Consider the following 19,540-nt stretch of genomic DNA (forward strand, 5'->3'; position numbering starts at 1 on the left):
AGTAGGTGAGATGGAAGGGCCAATGCTGGTGGTGGGACACTGCCCCCCCTGCTCTGTGCCCAGACATGTGGCTCAGGCACAGAGCTCCACATCTCCAGTGCTCGGTGACAACAACCCATGGGAGGCGTGACAAGGTGTGTCAGGTCTACAGCTCCCCCCATAGCCTGGGACTGCAGCATGAGTGACTCTGCAGATGGACAGGGAGGGTCGGGGCTGCCAGCTGGGCAACCACTCAAGCCCATCAGTGAGAGCATCACATGACAAAGCAGCAGCAGCATTACCTGTCCAGTTCCCCACCAGACTGGTCTGTGCTGCTGGAGACTCTGCTGGGTCACTGGGCACGATGTGCAAGCCTTGGGTGTGGGAGTAGGTCACAGGGTCTCAGAGTTACTGTCTGGGGACATGGCTGCTTTTTGAGAAAGCTTAAGGCTGTGCACTGTTGGTATTTTGGGGTTTGGTGCCATCAATACTGTGGCAGTTGATGTGGTGTGGTCTGCTGTGAGCTGCAGAGGGATGTGTTCAGCCCTGCAGGGAAGGTGCAGGGCTGGCAGCAGAGGTGGTGACCTTCATCTGTGTTTACTGAGATGTGGCCTAAGGAGGGCCTGGTGAGGATGTCTGGGGAGTGTGAAGTGCTGTGGGGAACATGGCCACACAAAGCCCTCAGTGGTGCCTCCCAGCAGGAGGAAGAGCAGAGAGATGCTAATAGTGATGCCAGAGTCTATAGGAGTGGACAAAGTGACAGGCAGGAGGCCCAGGAAGGTGAGAGCTGGTTTAGGATGGGAGGTGCACAAAGTGGGCTCTGCACTGGCTCAGGGCCTTGCTGGTCCTGTTCAGGCTTAGATTGTCCCAGGGCCATGCAGGGTCTTGGGGAGGGGCAGAGGGCAGGTGGGGTGCAAAGGAGGTGTTGGGAGTTTGTGCCACTGTGATACTGGTTGGCCCCAGGAGCCAGGAGCTCATGCCCTCAGAAAGCTGGTTGGTGTGGGAAGTGATGGCCACAGGGTGAAGGGATGGCAATACTGACTGCCTTCATCCTCCTTCTCCTCCCCTCACTGCTGCACCATTTGCAGATGGCAACAAGGCTGACAGTGCCAGCTTGCTCAGGGGCAGTCAGTGAGTCAGTGTTGAGGTGACAGGGAGGAGAGAGGGGACAGAGGAAAGGGCCTGGCAGTGAGCAGCGACAGAGGAGGTGAGTGAGTGACTGCAGAGTGGGTAAGGGCTGTGGGTTTGGAGGGAGCTGAGCACCAGGGCTGTGTGAGCACTGGGCTGTGCTGCTGGCTGTAGGGGCTGCGTGTGTCAGTGTGGGGGCAGCTGAGGAAGAGGAACCAGGGCAGTGAGGAGGACCCTGTGCCAGGACCTGTGACTCAGAAAGGTGCTGTGTGTGTGAGCAACCCTCAGTGAGCCACACACACACACACACACACACACACACACACACACACACACACTTCTCCTACCTGTTCCTCCCCAGTGCTGTGCCAGGCTGGCCTGTCAGTCTGTCACTTGTGTGTCACTGCCTTGTCTTTGTGCCATGTGCCAGCCTGTCGCACACTTTCAAGATGCCTTGTGCTCAACTCAGTGGCTTGGACAATCTGTTAACGTGGCTGCTCTAATCAAACACCTGTAGTAGGTGCATGTGGCATTGTCTTTGTGCTGTGTGTAGTGTGTAGCTCAATAAACGTCTGCAGCATGTGTCACTAACTGACTAACCCGCTCCTTTCCCTGCCTGGGGGCGTGACCGAGGGCAGCCTGGGCTGAACAGCGAGGCTGGGGCGAGCAGCACGGAGCAGCGGTGCCCTTACAGCGGCAGTGCAGGCCGGGGGCACCCGGAAAGGTGGAAGGTGTGTCCCAAAGGGTGTTCGGGGTGTGACTGACGAGACTCGTACCTGACCATGGGGCAGTGGGAGGGCACGGGAGCGAGGCCCGGCGGGCCCCGGGGGTGCTGCACGTGAGGACGGAGGGCCGTACGGCCCTGGCAGCGGCGGAATGGGGCTCTGGGTGCTGGAGGCCCCTCGTACGGGGCTATAACGGGCGGGGGCGGGGACACGAGGGGCTGGAGCTCCCACCTGCAGGGGGCGGCCGGTACCGGCGGGGCGGGCGGTGGGAGGCCGGGGCCGGGGCGGCGAGGCAGGCGCGGGCACAGCCGGTGGCGCTGAGCTGTTTATTTCCCCGCGGTGCGGTCGGGTCGGGGCCGCGCGGGGTCACTGCAGGAACCCGCGGGGGTCGGTGCCGGTGTCCACCAGGGGCGGGTCCTGCGGGGCAGAGAGCGGCGTGAGCGCGGGCCGGGGCTCGGGGCGGGGCGGGGGGAGAGCGGGCCGGGGCTCGGAGCGGGGCGGGGCTCGGGGCGGGGCGTGGCTCACGTGCAGCGGTTCGTAGTCGGGGGCGTGGCCGCCGTACAGCGGGTTGGGGATGGCCACGAGCGGCCGCTGCGGGCGGGGCCTGGCGGTGCGCGGGCCCGCGCGCTCCGGCCGGGGCCGCGCCTCCTCCTCTTCCTCCTCCTCGTGCTCCTCGTCCCCGCGGAGATCGGCCTGCGGCGGGAGCGGCGGTGGGCGGGGCTGCGGCACCGGGCCGGGAGAGCCCCGCCCACACCCTGCCCGTTGTCGCCCACGGGCTCCCCCTGGCGGCCCGCCCCCTCCCGCGCAGCCACCGGGACTCCGCACGGGCCCCGGCCGATTCCCCCGAACCCCGGCTCCATCCACCGCCCGCGCCCCCCGTACCTGATAGTACCCGAACTGCCCCTGCTGCCGCCGCCTCCTCACGCAGTAGTAGGCGGCGCCGGCACCGGCGAGCAGCACCAGCGCGAAGCACAGCGCTGACAACGTCCCCGTGGCCACGGCGCCCGGCCCCGCACCGTTCACCTGTGCCAAAACAGCGGCTCCCTGACGGCGCTGCCCCGGCACAGCGGTGGCACCGCCCCGCAGTGGGACCGTGGGCAGCCCTCCCAAAATGAGCCGTGCCAGGAGCAGACGACAAGGCCAGGCCTTGGGATGACTCTGTCACATCATCCCCAGGCCTGATGCCAGCCCTGTTGGTGCCCCAGACTCACCTGGCCAAGGTGAACAAGGGGCGGTGGGATCCTCAGCGGCTCTGCTATCACGTGAATGATGCCATTGAAAGCTACGATGTCCCACTCCACAATCATCGTGTCATTGAGCCCCTTGGCGTCCTACAGCACAGGACACAGATGATGTCACCTGCCCAGAAAGGCTCCCCATCATTCCCTGTCTCAAAAGAGATGTGATGAAAACTTGTGGGGTTTTTTGCCCTTTGCTAAGGCTAAACCTACTGAGTGCTTTGTACTGTTGCTTGCTGGGAGCTCTGATACGTGGAGGTCGTATCCTGACTGGGATGGGATGATGGTGCCCGTTGTGAGGTTGAAGCTGAAGAGGATGACATTGCTGGATGACACGTGGAGCTTCAGTTCTTCTCCTGTCAGTGTCTGAATAAGCACCAGTGCACAGGGGTGAGAAATGGATGAGCTGGTCTCTCCCTTTCCCTACTGTGCAGCGCCCCAGCCAAGCCCAGGCTCTCTCATGGCCACAGACAGCTCCATTCACAGATAGCACAGCACAGAATGTGCAGAGCAGAGGGGATTTGCCACCCTTAGGATTGTCAAAGCTCAGCTGGAGAACACTCTGAGCATCCTGACCTAAATGGCTTTTCTGAGGGAATGGTTGGACTGGAGATCTCCAATCCACAGGTCCTCTCTGACCCACATTCCTCCTCCTTCCCCAGGCTCTTTCACACTGTCATGCCAGCTTTAGTGACACCTGCTCTCTTCTGGGGCTCTGACAGTTCATCCCTGCTTGCTTACCTCATTGTCTGCAAAGCCAGAATTCAGAGGGGCAAAGAGAGTTTTGGGAGCAGAGACATCAGACAAATACATGAAAAAATCCAGTCCTTCTTCTGTGTCATTGGCAAAGTTGAGCAACATCTGGAAGAGATGGGAGATCTTCCCCATCAGCACATTGCTGGCAGCACAATGCCATCCCCTTCCCCAGCCCAGGAACCCCCCAGCCCTGGACAGAAACCCCCTCTGTGTCTGTAGCCTCTACCTTGCAGACAGCCCAAACCCCAACTCCTCCCTTCCCAGCTGCTCCCTCCCTGCCTGGCTGCTCCTGCAGCACCAGGAGAGCGTTGCTTACGGAATAGAAGGTGGAGAAGCGTTCCTGGTCTGCGAGCACGTCGGGCAGTTTCCCACTGCACCAGTACCCATCTCCCACAAAGCCGTCACGGCAGCTGCAGGTCACGTCTGCAGAGGAACACCAGGCTGTGATGGGATCACCAGTGCTGGCTGTACCAAGCACCTTTTGATTTCTGGTACCCTCATCACATTCCCTCTGGACATGGCCATGGGGAGAGGCCATGGGCTGTGCCCACCTGCCCCGCTCCAGGGCAGTTCCTGCCTGCTGCCCTGACACAGGACTGTCCCCAGGGAGGTGCTGGCACCCTCACCCTTCTCCCGGTAGCAGAATGCATCCCAGGTCTCGCTCAGGTTGCTTCGGGAGCCGTAGTCCACGATGCCCACGTGGCCGGACCCACAGCTGGGGTTGGGGTAGGCTGTGGGGTATCCAGCTGTGCCATTGTCCAGCCAACCCACCAAGCACAGATGGAATCCCATCTAGAAGAGGAAAGCCAATGATTTGGTTAAAAATAGCTCTGCCCCAGATTTTCTGCCCCAATGAACATTCCCATTGTACCTCACCCACCATACCCCCATCACCCAAAGTGTTGGGCATGGTCAAAAGTCCCATCCCAGTGTGCCTGGCAAGACCCACCAGCCCTCCTGTTTCATGGATGTAGATGGAGCAACAGGGCCTGGCTGAGGGGCTGAGAGGCCACCCACCCACATGTTCCCCCTGGGCTGGCCCAGGCCCTGGGAGATGCATGGCCTGTCCCAGCCCCACGAGGACACAGAGCCATCCCTGCCCTGACCTGCAGCGCTGCTCCCAGCTGCTGGAATGTGGCCAGGGAGGCGCCTTCTGCAGCACAGGCTGCCTGAGCCTGCTCGTAGGTGAAGCCGTACTTTTTTCGGGGTGACTGCAGGTGAAACACACCCATGGTCTTATCTGCAAAATACCAGAGCCCAGGAGCATCAGTACAGGGCACACTGAGCCACCTCCCTGGGCAGCCACGTGTGTGACCACGGGCAGCACTGCCAAGGAGGGGGGGATGTGGACAGGGCATGAGTGAGGGAGAGGCTTCCTCTGAGCTTCTCGCCTCCCACACGGGAGCCACTGCCACCAGAGGCCACGTCACATGGAGCAGACGAGCTCCATGGCTCACCCTCCCCATATGACATGTAGGGAAATGTGAAAACCATGCCAAGCTACAGAGATGAGCCCCTGTCCCTCTGGCCATCCCACCCTGCAGCTCTCCTGAGGGGAGCTCCAGGCCAGAGGTGGAGGATGAGGGAATGTGGCCTCTCCATGGAGCACCATTCCTGGCCAGCAGGGCTGAGCACACTCACCGTGGAAGTGCAGGTCAGTGCAGATGGCCTCACGGTGGCACTGCCCGTTGGATTCCAGGCACCGGTCCGTGGGGGGCACGGCCACCTCCAGGCACTGGATCCCGTCACCAACATAGCCCTGCTTGCACTCGCAGCGCCGCTCGTTCTGCAGCAAAGGGAGGGGTGGCAATTGTGAGTGCAAACACATTGGGGATGCTTGCATCCCTGTGGGGATGGGGATGAGCCCTCAGAATGCCTCTACAGCCTGATGAGGCTGAGACAGAGCTGTGAAAGGCCACATGGCCTTGTCCTATGCCCACACCCAGGCAATGTCACTTCGAGTCCTTGGCACGTGCTGTTTGTTTGAGCTGAGCTTTGAGGTACATGGTTCCTGACTCTTGTAATACAGCCTGCTCCCAATCCTATCTTCTGGCCTGTGGTGATCAGCTTCGGTTCTTCTGCAAAAATAGCCAGCATTGTCCTTGAAGGACCATCCAGGAGCCCCCAAACCAGCCCAGGAATGACACAATTGACACAACTTTTGCTCCTTAGACAGAAGAGTGGGGGAAACAGGCTCAGCCCCAGAACTGTCACAGCAGCACAGCCCCTCCCTGGTAAGCATCCCCAGGATGAGCACAGCCCCTGAGGGCACCGGAGAGGAGGGGCAGGAGGGGGACACTGGCACAGGGCTGTCCCCGGGCACCCAGCTGGGGGGCTCTCCCAGGCACACGGATGTCCCCGGCCCTCGGGGCCGCGCTCACCGGGCCGGTGCTGATGCAGAGGGCGTGCTCGCTGCAGTCCCCGTTCCTGCCGTCGGCACAGCGGTCGATGGGCTCGCAGATGTAGCCGTCCCCTCGGTAGCCGGGGCTGCAGGCGCAGGACACGTTCACGCCCGTTTGCGAGCACTGTGCGTGCCGGGCACAGCCCCCGTTGTCCTGGCTGCACATGTCGATCACTGCGGGAGGCAAATCCTGGGTTAACTAAACCATCTCATGAGGTGTCCTGGGGCTGTCCTGCCGGCTGTCAGCCCACCGTGGCCATCGGCAGACGGTCACCTGCTGTCCTGCCCCGTGTCCGCCCCCCTGCAGCACAGCCCGTACCTGAGCAGGTCCTCCCGTCCCCCTCGTAGTGCAGGTCGCACTCGCAGAGGTTCCCGGCGCGGCAGGCGGCCTGGGCGTGGCACGGGGGAGAGCAGGTGGGTGTCACCACTGAAACCAGAACACACCCGGCCCACAGTGACCGCAGGGCTGGGACACGGGCACGGCTGCCACCACCGGCCTCTGCCCCAGCCCACCCACCCCACACTCCCACCTCTCTCACTCCCCGTTCTCTTCTGCAGATGCCTTGCCCAAACACAGAGGTTTGTTACTCCATTGAGCACACCTCACATCTGCACCTCAACCTCGAGCCCTGCCTGGAGCACCTCTGAGCTCAGGGACTTGTTCATGATCCAGCAGAGCATTTCTCATCTGCCCCTTCCTCATCACCCCAACCCTTGTGAAATTCAACAGCATGTGGCGGATCTCGGGATGAGCCTCACAATTGAGAGCTCCTTTCTGGAGATCTTTCTAAACAGCTCCCAGGAAAGCAGCCATGCGGCAGCAGGTCCCAGGGAGCAGCAGGTGGGTCCCAGGGAATGGCTGAGCACCCCTCACCCAGTCTGGTTTCACAGCGCTCCCCAGTCCAGCCCTCGGCACAGAAGCAGAAGCCGTCGCCGTGCAGGCCTCCATTGCACACACCATTCTCAGTACAGTTGCACTCTGTGAGGAATGGACAAACACAACATTTATGCCTTGGTGAAAGGGCCTGGGACAGCCACGTGGCAGAAATGTGGCATTGTGGGCAGGTGTGAAGGTGGGCACCGGAATCTGACACATCCCTTCCTGCCAGTCCTGGCCCCCGGTCACACACGCCCTTCACAGAGGAAGAGAAGCCTCTGCACCCACAGTACCCATCAGTCCTCTCCCCTGGGCATTTCACTCTGAAACATTTCCTGAGGCCCCATGAGGTCTGGTTTGGGATGGGAGGATGGAGAATTCTCTTTTCCCTCTCTTTGCTTTTGTCTCACATGGCACAGGTCCCTGCTGAGCATGTCCTCTTTCTGTACGGAGTTCACCACAACTTCTGCATCCCCCAGCTCACAGCACAGTGAAATACTTTCTCCCAAACCGGGGCTCTCAGCTGTGCTCGACAAACGAGGAGGGTTCTGATGCTGTGGCGTTATCAGCCGTGTGCTGCGAGGGGCTGAGGCCAGCCCTGCCCTGTGCGGCCGGCGCGGTGCCCCAGCCCCGCCCAGCCGCGGTACCTCGGCATTCCGGGCCGTATCTGCCGGGCGCGCACAGCTCGCAGCCCGTCCCGATGAACTCCTGGCTGCAGTTGCAGACCCCTGAGCCGCCGATTTTGTCATCGCAGGTCCCACGGTTGTTGCACGGCGCCTCCAGCCCTCCTGGGCACGCTGCAAATGGGGCACCTTAGTGAGGCTCTGGTGACAAAGGGACGCTGTGCTGGAGGGTCCCTTTGCCCCTGACCCCCCGACCCCCACACCAGCTGCTGCTTACGGGGTGCTCAGACCACAGACAGCTCAGCAGCCTGGGCACTGAGTGCTGGGGACATCCCATGACAGGAAAACTTAGGAATGGGGGCAAAAGGGACAAATGTGGCACAGCTTCCAGCCTGGGAAGAAGCCCTGCTGTGGTGTGCTGGGTCTGTGCTGTTCTGCCCCACACTCTGTCACAGCAGACTCATCCGAGGATGTGAAAGCTGCCCGTGGCACAGAGGGCAGATGCCAGGGAATGGTTGAGCATTGACAATGTCTAGAGGTGACATGCCTGACAGCTACCCCCAGCAGCCCAGTGCCCAGGGCTCTTCGCAGAGACAAGGTAAATTCTCCAAGGAAAGGGAACTTCTTGTCATAATCTCAGGGTATTGCTCCGGCACCCTCTACAGGCTGGGGCTCCCCGCCTGGGGTTTTGCCCACCCTTCTCCGGGGAAGCACGCTCGTGGATGTCGGGTGTGCTGAACCGGCAATGTCACCTCCTCGCAGGGGACAGGGCCGGGCGGGACAGGGCGTGGCTCTTACCCCGGCAGTCGCGGCCATAGTGGTTGGCACAGCACTGCGGGACCTGGAGGCTGGACACGCAGCTCCTCCTGCAGCCTCGTCTGAGAGGCCCCCTGGAAGAGAAGTGTCTCCTGAAGGGGTCCCACGGGGAGTGCGGGGGCCAGGCCGGCCGCAGGAGGGAGTTGTGGTGGAACAGGAAGGTGTTCCTCAGCAGCTGATTTCCATAATAGTAGCAGCGCTTGGTTTCCCCCTGTGAGGAAACAGGCAGAACACAGACATTGCCACACTGGTCACTGATAACTCACCCTGACTTTTCTTGTGCCACTCATTCTGTTTTATGGCAAGCAACAGAGGCTTCCTAATATATGCTGGGGCTGGCTGGTGACAATGGAGCCCCAGAGGAACCTCAGGGTTGTGCCAGAAGCCAGCATTGACAATGGGGTACAGCCACTGCCTCCCAAAACTGCTCATCGTGGGATCCCTGAGCCACTCCCAGGCTGAGCTTTTTTGCTGCAAAGCACCCAGGGCCACCCCCACTGTCACCCACGCAGGACTGACCCAGCAAAGACCACTGGGCCCCATATTTTTCAGCCCAGCTCCTGCATGACTTGGGGCAAGGCATGGACCATGTGACTGAGCCAAGGGCTCGCCACACACAGGTGAGCCTTCATTGTGCTGCTAAAACATGAGGGGCACATGGGGGGTTGTCACCTATGGGCCTCCCTGGTGACAAAGCTGTGAGCTTTACCCGTTGAACGGAGCCAGCAGGGCAGGGTGGCTCGAAGCCACAGAGTCCACAGCTCTCTGTAGATCCCTGTGGAGGGGAGAAAGAAACCTCACAACAACTCAATACATGCTGCTGCCTGTCTTGGCTGCTCAGAGCTCTGCCAAGGAAGGGCAGCAAGCCCTCCAGAGGTCCCTGTTCCCAGGCACAGGCTGCGTGGGTGGCCCAGATCCTCATTCAGCCCATCCCAGGTGCTCACCGGCAGCTCAGTCAGGGTGAAGTCGTCACACCGAGATCCCAGATCCGGTGGCTCCAACAATCTGTCAATGCCATAGGCAATGCCCCCATTGAACTCCATGTGCCTCTGGATGATGGTGGCATCGCCATTCTCCAGCAGAATCTCCCCCTAACACAGGAAGAAAGGAACTTGTGATTCTGGCACATCCTACATCCTGGCTGCACCACCCAAAAGTGGCTCCGTTTAGGCAGCCATGGCTTCTTAATCACTCCAAGAACTCCAAAATCTCTGTGCATGTGTCCTTGACCACCCTTCCCATTTAACACTTTTCACAGCCACCTCTCCTAAGGATGGCCTCTGTCCATGCAGCACGTGCTCTCTGAAGGTTGTGACACCATGCAGCCAGGTCATTGTGACATTCATGTACAGGTACCAGACACCTGTGCACTCCCCTGCCAGCTGGCCATGTCTTGTGCCCCTCCACAGCCCAGCTGTAGCCAGGGAAGGGGGGGTTCCAGCCTGCAAGCACCCCAGCTCTGTGTCCACTCCCTGCCAGAAGCAACAGTTGCCCCATGGCCATGCCCAGGGACACTTGCTCCATGGGAAGCCAAGCCTGGAGTCACCAACACTCACCACGTGGGCTTTGCTGCAGCTGAATGAGATGAAGGAGCCGCGCATGGATCGTACGATTTCAACCTGGGGCATGTTACCAGCAACAATCTAAGAGGGGAAAAGAAGAATGTGAAGGAGACACTGACAAAACTGGCAGTTCATGTAAAGACATGGTGAGGGCAGGGGTCAGTGGCCAGCCTCAGAGGGGTGTCATGTGGCAGTCCCTGAAGCTGGTGTGAGTGGTACAGCACAACTGTGCTGGGTTAGTCCCAGATTCATGCACAGTGAGAGGCCAGTGTGAAAAAGCAGAGCCTGGCTTTGCCCACCTGGATCTCCCCTCACTCATATCCCTATACACAGGAGCCTGTTTGTGAGCCTTGCAGCTCCCCAGGAGCTGATGACAGAAGGTTTCAGCTCAGCCACCAGAGGTTCACCATGATGCTGTAGGTGGCCCAAGTGCTCAAACACCTTTGGGTCTTCTCAAGACAAGGGATACACTGTGTGCTCTATGTCAGCAGAGTATTCAGCAAGGTCTCTCTGACACAGCCACAGCAGACAGTGACACCTCGTGTGGCCCTGGCAGCTGTGTGCTGTCCCGTTTACCTTGGTGTCCCTGATGATGTGTGCTTTGAGGTAGGAGGCCAGCACGTCGCGGTGCTCCCTGCGGTACAGGAACTTCTGCCGGCTCTCGGGGAGGGCGCTGAAGGCGGCGTCCGTGGGCCAGAGCAGCGTGAAGGGTCTGTGCACGGGGTTAGCGAGCAGCGGCAGCAGCTCCGCGTCCTGCCCGACAGCACAGCGACACCAGGGGGGAGCCCCGAGCCCACCGTGACCGTGCCCCGGCACGCAGCACCTCCCCGGGGCAGCGGGGGCAGCGGCTCACCTGCAGCAGCTTGCTGTAAATGCTGTACCCAAAGGCCTCGGCCACCTCCGTGATGTTCTGCTGCACAGGGAGGAAAGCAAACAACTGACACCAAGGGTTCCCCATAAACACAAGTTTATCTCTGTCACCATCGTGCTGATGGTTTGGCCTGGAAAGGGCTGGCATTCAGCAGCCACCACTTTTCTGATTCATCCTGGACAGACACTGCTATGGCAGGAGCTGGGATGAATTCCAGCACGCTGTTGTGCTGCACAGAAAATGTGTTATATTCTGTAAAATGCAGGCTCTATAAGCCCCTAATGCTTGCTTAAGGAATCACAGAGAGACATTGGCAAACTCATGCTGCAACCTGCTCTGTGCTGGAAAAGGAGTGTAATGGTTGGCACGGGACAAGATCCTCCTGCCTACATCCAGAAATGTTGTTCCCTCATGATGGAAAAGGCTCCTTATGTTCCATATATCCCACAAATGCTGTCACCTTCACAAGCCAAATCTGTGGCCTCAGACAACCCCTGGGCAGGCAGGGACAGGGAGGAAGAGCAGACCAGGCAGGTTTGGGCTGAGGCAGCTCTGCTGGGAGAGAGATCCTGTCCCTGAGCACAGCCCTGAGAGCAGGGCATGGCTCCAGCCTTACCTGTGAGAGCTTTGAGATGTTGTGGCCCACCAGGTCACTGGGAATGAGGATCTTGTTGATGAAGTGGATGACCCCATTCACACCCACGATGTCACTGGTGAGCACAGTGGCTTCCTCATTGAGAGTGATGCTATTCTGAGAGAGAGGGGCCCTGCTGAGGCCTGCACAGCCAGCACCGTGCTGTGGGCCTGGGCAGGCCACCTGCCACAGCCACAGTGACTTCATTCGACAGGAAAGGTGACACCCTGACAAATGGGACAGCAAAGGGAAGTACCTCATTCACTGTGATCTTTATCTTGTGGCCAGATAAAGATGTAAGGGACTGCTGGCCTTCCAGGTCACTAGAGAGCAGCTTCTGGCAGCCCACCATGTGGTAACGAAGCAGCTCCCGGAGGAGGCCTCTGCTCTTCCACTCCTCAAACTGCAGACAGAAAACACAGTGAGGTCACACCAGGGCACTTTGCCTTGCACACAGAGCCCCCAGCCCCAGTGAGGGAGACCTGGACTGCCTGAGTTCCCTCTGACTCATCCCTGAAGGGAACGTGGTCCCCCCAAAACACACTGAAGGCACAAAACCATTTGAGAGCTTTGGGAAATTTCAACCAGCTTGACTAGTCAGTGATGGGGTCAGGATATTCCATCACACTGACACCAAAAAGCTGCCACTCTCTTATTCCTGAGAAGGAGTAAGGGGTCAGTCACAGATGCATGGGAGCCTTGTTGTTACCAGCCCCATGGGCACCAAGGGCGCCACACACCAGTCATCCAGCACAGTGCTTCTGAGGCCCACAAGACATCATCTCCAACAAGAGGAGATATGTCCACCCCTGTCCAGGTTGTATCCTCAGTGGGATGCCTCCAAACTTCTGCTTTTACACTGATGGAGAACATCAGTGTAACTCTCCATGGTGCAGCCCCTTAGCCTTGGTTCACTGGGCAGAGCAGTCCCAGGGGGACATTGCCACAAACTGGAGCTGTCAAACACCCGACAGAGTTGGCATGGGAGGGCACTTACCACTGTGCTGTTTCCTATGAAGTCTGTCTGTGGGACGAAGACAGTGAAAGGCCCTGCCCCACTGAGCTCTTTGATGCTTTCTGCCTGTGTTAGAAGGGCATTTGTGGGAAGGGAAGCAGAAAACATTGTTCCAGTTAGCAAGACCCTTTGCAGAAAGCTCTAGGTGGGATTTACTACACAGACAAGGACAAAGCTGTCACCAACCTGTATCATCCTAAAGAACATGGATGCTTCCGGAATCCTTCCAAGCTCCTTAAACAAAGGGAATCAGCTGGTGTTAGCAGGGTCCCTTCCACTGGTTTCTCCCCAACCAGCACAGTGACCTTCTCCTTCCACTCTGGGTCACTCTCCCACCCCAAGAGACAGCAGTTCTCCTGGCACACCACAGTGATTCACCCTCACTCCCTCCCCAGCTCTGCAGGCACAGGTGACATGGATGCTGCAGTGAGCTCTGCCTGCACCATTCACAAGTGCTGCAGGATGGAGTGACCAGAAGATGAAAGCTGCTGGTCCTGTAGCACCTCTCACAGGTAACTGCCCCGTGCTCATGGGACACCTTGAGTGCTTCAAAAAATCCCTGTTTTAATCTCACTGTGCTGCCACTGCCAGTTCTGGGATGCTGTCCAGATGGCAGACATACCCTAGAAGAGAAACCCCCTCTCCTCACCACATTGACTTCCAGTAAGAGCAGAGGCACACACAGTCCATCTCGTTTCTCCTGGCTCTGCTGTGGGCACTGCTTTATTTGCCACTGCCTGAAAAGGGCACCAGTTTGCCCAAGGACAGCCATTGTACTGGCAAGAGAACTGGACACAGACTGCTGCCCTCCAGGCTGGGCCCCAAGTCCTGGCATGGCCTCAGGGGACACCTGCCCTCATCCCACTGGGCAGAAGTGAGTTGCCTTGGGAAAAAACAAGATTACTCCCATTTGTTTATGACATGAAGCAAGCAGTCCCCTGGAGGTATGGCAAATGTTGCTGACAGCAGTAGAGTGTTCCTTCCCTTTGGGGCAAAGTCACTTTGCCATGTCCCATAGCTGGCACACCAAACACACCTATGATTTATGGAGAGGTTGCTCAAAGCACCTGTCTCCTCTCCCACAACACACACGTGTCAATGTGACCCCAAGATCTGAGAGGAGGGAGTGGTTTTGCTGAGGGCAGGGGACACAGAAGGTGCAGCACAGGCCACTCACCTGAAACATTTTGCCACGGCAGGTGAAGCCATCTCCAATGTTGTACCAGGGGCAGGTGCAGTTCCGAGTGCCAGGGCCTGTGTACTTGCACAGCCCAAAGGGGCTGCAGCCTCCATTGTTCTGGCAGGGAAAGCAAAAGGCTGCTTGGAGGGGCTTCTCCCAGCACCTGAACTGCTGCTGGTGTGTGGGAGCTGCAAACTCCATCCAGCCCAGTGAAAGGAAACCATCCCTCCCCCATGTTTAGTGCCTTAGAATAAACCTCACCCAAATTCTCAAGGGCTCCCCAGCACCAAATCCTCCCATGAAATAAGACTTTTACACCTCACTTTGGAACACAGGGTCCATGACAAAGCCCCTGATTCAGAGGGACAGTATGACATGGCAGTGATGCCCATGAGCACAGAACACTCTGAGGATTTTGAGCACATCCCACACAAAATGTACACAAAGGAAAAAGCCCACATGCCTCCAACCCTATGTCCCTCTTCCCACGCTGAGGGAATGCTGGGTGACAGACACAACTGCAAGTGACTGCAGGAGGCAATGGAGACCAAACACACAAGGAAATCCTTCAGTATGTGCAAAAGCCAGACTTCAACTCCAGCCAACCAGGCTAACACTGTTCCTGCTGTTAACTCCTGGGAGAAAGGAACACTCCCAGGCTGTGGCCTTCACCTCTGGAAGCAGCCCAATGCTGACATACCTGTTCACACAAGTTGATGGGGTTGCAGTGGCTCACACCATCCCCACTGTAACCAGGCAGGCAGTTGCAGGCGACCTGGAGGGAGAACAGAGCCTTGGGCTCAAACTTGGACCAAATAAAGGAAACACACAAGGGCTGCCCTGGACAGAAGGCATGTGGAATAGCAACCATTGCTGCCTCCATGAATAACCAAGCTTGTGTCCACAACAAATATAACCTGAGACTGCCTTCAGCCTCTGGCCAGCAAAGCCATCTGCTCTCATGGAAACAGCAATGTTTTCATGCTCTTCCAAGGAACTTTCTCTGCATGGAAGGGAGTAAGCACAAAGCAGGGCACTGCAATGGACAGAACTGTCTCTAGTGACTGCTGTGACAACTTCCATGATAACATTGACATCCACCCCACACACTCACCTTCTTTGGGCCTGTTTTGATGCACTCTGCGTGGGTATGGCAGCCCCCATTGCTTTCCAGACAGAGATCAATTTCTGCAGCAAAACAAAAAGGCCAAGTTATTGCTGAGGGCTGCTCAAGGCAGCTGGGAACTGGTGATCCAAAGAGGTTTTGGGAAAACAACAGGGAGAACTTTTCCAGCTTGGGAAACAGTTTCTTGGGAAAGTGTCTTGTGATAGCAAAGGAATAGGGTGCAACTGCAAAGTTACTCCTGACACATATGGGTCTCTGAGTTGTGACATATCTGCCACAGAAAATTCCAAGCCTGTCTGAGTGTACTTTAAAGAATATGAGAGGACTGGACTCCCTCTAGCTCCATCTTCACCCAGAGCACCACTGTGGGAGACTGCCCTCTACCTCTGTCACTGGGCCTCTCCATGACATGTACAAGAGCAGGAAACCTTGCAGGAATCTTTTTGTCTGAGACCAAAACTCTGGTGTTTTAGCCTGAAATTCCCCTCAGTATTGATGCTGCTACTCCCAAGACACACCCTGAGTACTCACCCATGCAGAGTGTCCCATCCCCAGCATAGCCCTCCTTGCAAGCACAGGTTCTCTCTCCTGGGGACACTTTGGTGCACACAGCGTGCACAGAGCAGCCACCGTGGTCAATAGTGCAGGGATCTATTTCTGTGACCAAAAACATGAGGAGCTTGAGTGATCTTTCCTCTGGCAGCTTCCTGCCATTTATTTCACCTTGTGTTTGCTGGACACACCTGTGCAGTGGGTCCCATTCCCTGTGTATCCAGCAGAGCAGATGCAGGTCGGTTGGGAATCTGTGGAACTGTTGAGGCAGCTGAAACAAGACAGGGATAAACAATCACTGGCTGATAAACACCTCCCGATTTGCTCAGCTGATGGGAAGCACTGTTCAAATCTGGCACATGCAAGAGACCACAGGAGGCCCATTCCAGGTATTCCTTTACAGCTCCAAACGCTCCAGTCATGCTGGGCAGGACTTGGTGTCCAGCCCAGGCCTCCCACAGGGCACCCTCACCACACCCATGAGCTTCTGCAGGGTGCAAGGGGGATGGCGGGGTCCCTGCCTAAAACAGGAGTCTGGATAATGGATGAAGAAGGGAGCATAGGGGAGTCATTCCAGCCCTGTTTCATTCCTTGGCAGGGCAGAAAGAGTTTGTAAATGGCACGCTGACTTGCTCCATGAATAAGGGCAGCCTTGGAGTACCTTGGAATCTCTGCTCTCTGCCATCCACCAGAATGGATTTATGCCTGGACGGACAAAATCCTTGGAAAGACTACATGTGGTTCAGGTCCAAAGAGAGCTCCCAGAAAGGAACTGACAATTCTGCATCTTTGATGAGTAGGCACCTTCTGCCAGTCCTCTGCCAAGCCCTAAGCCAGAATCACCTCTGTGTAAAACTCACACAAACACACATGGATGACTCAGCCCCTCTTCTGCACTTACTTGGCCATTTGATGGCAAGTGTTATTGCATAAGTCAATCTTGATTCCTGCAAGAGAAAACACAAATATAACTTGGAATTTTCAGCTGGGCCATTTCTGCCATCTAGAGAAAAGGAGCCTGCAAACCAGGAGTGATGCTAACTCTCTTGTCCTATGTGGCAGCAGGAAAATCTCATGGGATTTATGTTTTGGCACTTTGCAAGGGAGTGAATTTGATGTTCTCTGTCTGAGCTATTGGTTCAACTTGATTTTATCTGTGTGGCCTCTGCACTGGTCGGAACAAAACAAGGAGTGAAACCTCGTTAACCCAGAACACAGAGCCATTTGGCTTTGGCCCTTTTGAAGCAAAAGATGAACTGCTTTCATGCTTGATATTTACACTAGATAGTACAGCTCTGCTTGATTTCTATTTCTAAATTCACAATAAAATCAACCCTTATGTGCAAAACTTTAAAATCTCAAGGTATTTAGAAGCTAAGGTTTCTCCTCATCCAAATGCTAATCAAAATCCCAAATCCATCTTCAACGTATTATTTTGACACACAATGACAGATTTATTGAAGACTGCACACCACGGCCTGAGCTCACCTGAGTGACTCAATCTGTGAGCAGAAAAAGCAGCTCAGCAAACACACTGGGGCCTTTTGAAAATTCAAATCAAGCCCTGACACCTTCTTAGGAAAGCAACAGGAGTCATGACCAACCCAATGTGGCTGGAAGCTCTCATTTCTCTCCCAGAGCAAGGGGCTGTTTTTGAGGTGCCTCTAACCTCAGTGGAGGTAGAAACAGGGGTAGGCTTTTCTTGGTTTACCAAAATAACTCAAGGGCTTGTGTATGGTTGGGGAAGTCACAGCAAATGCAGCTTGTATGCAGGAATGAGCAAGCAGAGTCTGAAAAGGTTTTGGGGGAATGCAGAGTACATGTGACTCCATGGTCAGAGCAGCCAGAGCTGCTCTGAAAACTCGATAGGATCCCTCAGACTTTTCTGCCACTGGTACACCAGAGGCCCCTCACACTCACGTACTTTCTTGGCAGGTGGGGCCCGTCCAGCCCGGGAAGCACTCACAGCTCCCGTCCCCTCGCAGTCCATCGTTACAAATGCCATTGTCACAGGCACATTCTGCAGGGGAAGCACAAACACCTCTGTCAAACCAAACCAGCCAGGGCTCACCAGCAGAGCCTTGCTGCCATTTCATTGTCTGCTCTGTTACTAATCCAACACATCAAACTGCCATCAAGAGTATCAAAAGAAAAAGTCATAGGAGTATCAGCTCTTGATCCCTCACTGCCAGGCCAAATAGCCCAGGAGGAGATCACCTGCCTGTGCTTGCTGTAGTTTGGGTGGCAGCAGGAAGAGCAGCACAGCACAGCACAGCACATGCTTGGTTTGAGGATGCCAAATGGGGCCATTCCTCTGGCTGGCCCCAGGTGCTCACTCCTGCTGTCTCTCTCTCAGAGACCTGGCAGCCATTTGCCTGTCTCAGAGTCTTGGCACCTTTCTGCTTTCCCACCACCCCCCCTGAGAGCTGAGACGTGGCCACCTTTCTGCCCTTGCAAGCAGTTTGGCAGAGCCAAGCTGCCCCAGCCGCGGGTGTCACCTGATTTGCAGTCGGCTCCGAACCGTCCCACTTCACACATCTCGCAGGCGGTGCCGTGAAAGCCCTCCAGGCACCGGCACTCCCCGCTGCCCTGGAGCCCATCCTGGCATTCCCCGTTCCCCGAGCACCACCGGCCCGGCTTCCCGGGGCACATCTCACACATGTGCCCGTAGTAGCCGGGGCAGCAGACAGACGTCTGGAAAACCAACAGGAACAAGCTGGGGTGAGCCATCCTGTGCACACAGACACGGCACAGCTCAGTTCCCCTCTCTGTGTGACAGCCATAATTTCTGACAGCACATGGAAAGAACAGGTAGGATGGAGTGAACAGACTGAAATGAGATGCTCTGTTGCCCAGAGCTTCATGTAAAGTTCTGCACTGCCCTTAAGAAACAGGGCCCCTTTGATGAGTAACTGAAATATCCTGTGCCCCTCCAGCCTGTCTCCTGCCTGTGTCCTCAGAGAGAGGCTCTGGCAGGAGGTGATTTGCTTCCAAAACCTGATTTAACTGCTCTCACTTCTGTCTGCATCTACCCATGGAGGGAAGAAAATCATGACAGGACAAAGTTAGACATTACAGATGATGAGAAACAACATCTAATGAAACAATGCAAAAGTGCCAAATGAGGTACAAGTGCTGACTGAAACTCTATGTGAGTACAATAAGTCTAACTCCCCCTCTCCCTTTTCAATTTCCCATTCCCTCTAAACCTTCCAAGCGATGCTGCAACACCTATAAGATGTCAATTCACACAAGCCTTTCTTTTACCATCTCCTCTTTAAGTGTTTTCTTCCAGCAACCCATTTTCACAAAACTGGTAGAGGCCCTAACACACACAACATGAGGTGTGAGACCTTCTGCTCCTCCCTTTGGTTTGGCTCCAATGAGTCATCAGTTATTTGGGAAGGCACAGGCACAAGCAGAATACCATCACTCATGCCTCATTTCCTTAGGAAACCAGACTGCAAACATTCAACTCCTTCTCTTCCTCTGCAGGACAAAACCCAGAGCAACAATACTGAAGCAGCAGATCCCAATCCATCACGGTGCAGACATTTCTGCAGATCTTTTGTTGCTCCAGTGCCCTCCACCTCCTGACAGAGAGCGATTCCCAGACAGCCCCAGTCTCAGCTATGCAATGGCACATGCACAGCCAGGATTTCAGCACAGCCTGCACTCCCATGGCTGTGCTTCTCACACCCATCTCTCTTGCTTTCGCCAAAATGAAAGAGGCAAGTGTTTTGCTCACCAGAGAAACTTTTGCACAGGTGAAATGGCAGCCTGTTGTTCCTGCACCCGCAGAGCGCAATCTGCATTTAGCGAGATTCCCTCTTCCAAGGGGCTCCTGAGGATATAATCAACATAGACACACTTAGGAGACACTACAATATTTAGACAAATAATGTACATTATTGTGCACATGTCAGTGTTCTTGCTGTGTATCTGACAGGAATAGCCCTAAAAATCTGAACTATCCAGAGCTGAGACCAATGAAGCATCTCTGGATGTGAAGTCACCACATAGTGTCTTTTTTTACCTGCCAAACCCATGGTACACA

General features: G+C 56.3%; 1 protein-coding gene across 1 annotated transcript in view; it reads right to left on the minus strand.

Annotated features, from left to right (window-relative positions):
- Positions 1-2,198: 2,198 nt before the first annotated feature.
- The window catches only part of STAB1 (stabilin 1), a 52,150-nt gene continuing 34,808 nt past the window's right edge, over positions 2,199-19,540 (minus strand). Inside the window, exons 38-69 of the mRNA XM_063164326.1 lie at positions 19,232-19,327; positions 17,982-18,177; positions 17,408-17,503; positions 16,385-16,430; positions 15,675-15,754; positions 15,463-15,588; positions 14,920-14,993; positions 14,506-14,580; positions 13,803-13,922; positions 12,812-12,859; positions 12,608-12,691; positions 11,867-12,013; positions 11,593-11,727; positions 10,959-11,018; positions 10,682-10,858; positions 10,100-10,186; positions 9,488-9,634; positions 9,253-9,318; positions 8,526-8,754; positions 7,752-7,901; positions 7,102-7,206; positions 6,547-6,654; positions 6,208-6,401; positions 5,468-5,612; positions 4,933-5,066; positions 4,453-4,618; positions 4,143-4,249; positions 3,812-3,931; positions 3,284-3,436; positions 3,044-3,163; positions 2,715-2,855; positions 2,199-2,525 (exon numbers count right to left, since the gene is read on the minus strand). Coding sequence (XP_063020396.1) covers positions 2,199-2,525; positions 2,715-2,855; positions 3,044-3,163; positions 3,284-3,436; positions 3,812-3,931; positions 4,143-4,249; positions 4,453-4,618; positions 4,933-5,066; positions 5,468-5,612; positions 6,208-6,401; positions 6,547-6,654; positions 7,102-7,206; positions 7,752-7,901; positions 8,526-8,754; positions 9,253-9,318; positions 9,488-9,634; positions 10,100-10,186; positions 10,682-10,858; positions 10,959-11,018; positions 11,593-11,727; positions 11,867-12,013; positions 12,608-12,691; positions 12,812-12,859; positions 13,803-13,922; positions 14,506-14,580; positions 14,920-14,993; positions 15,463-15,588; positions 15,675-15,754; positions 16,385-16,430; positions 17,408-17,503; positions 17,982-18,177; positions 19,232-19,327 — 4,059 coding nt within the window. The remainder of the gene's footprint in view (positions 2,526-2,714; positions 2,856-3,043; positions 3,164-3,283; positions 3,437-3,811; positions 3,932-4,142; positions 4,250-4,452; positions 4,619-4,932; positions 5,067-5,467; positions 5,613-6,207; positions 6,402-6,546; positions 6,655-7,101; positions 7,207-7,751; positions 7,902-8,525; positions 8,755-9,252; positions 9,319-9,487; positions 9,635-10,099; positions 10,187-10,681; positions 10,859-10,958; positions 11,019-11,592; positions 11,728-11,866; positions 12,014-12,607; positions 12,692-12,811; positions 12,860-13,802; positions 13,923-14,505; positions 14,581-14,919; positions 14,994-15,462; positions 15,589-15,674; positions 15,755-16,384; positions 16,431-17,407; positions 17,504-17,981; positions 18,178-19,231; positions 19,328-19,540) is intronic.

Source organism: Melospiza melodia, chromosome 10, assembly GCF_035770615.1.
Source record: "Melospiza melodia melodia isolate bMelMel2 chromosome 10, bMelMel2.pri, whole genome shotgun sequence".
Lineage (NCBI taxonomy): Eukaryota > Metazoa > Chordata > Aves > Passeriformes > Passerellidae > Melospiza > Melospiza melodia.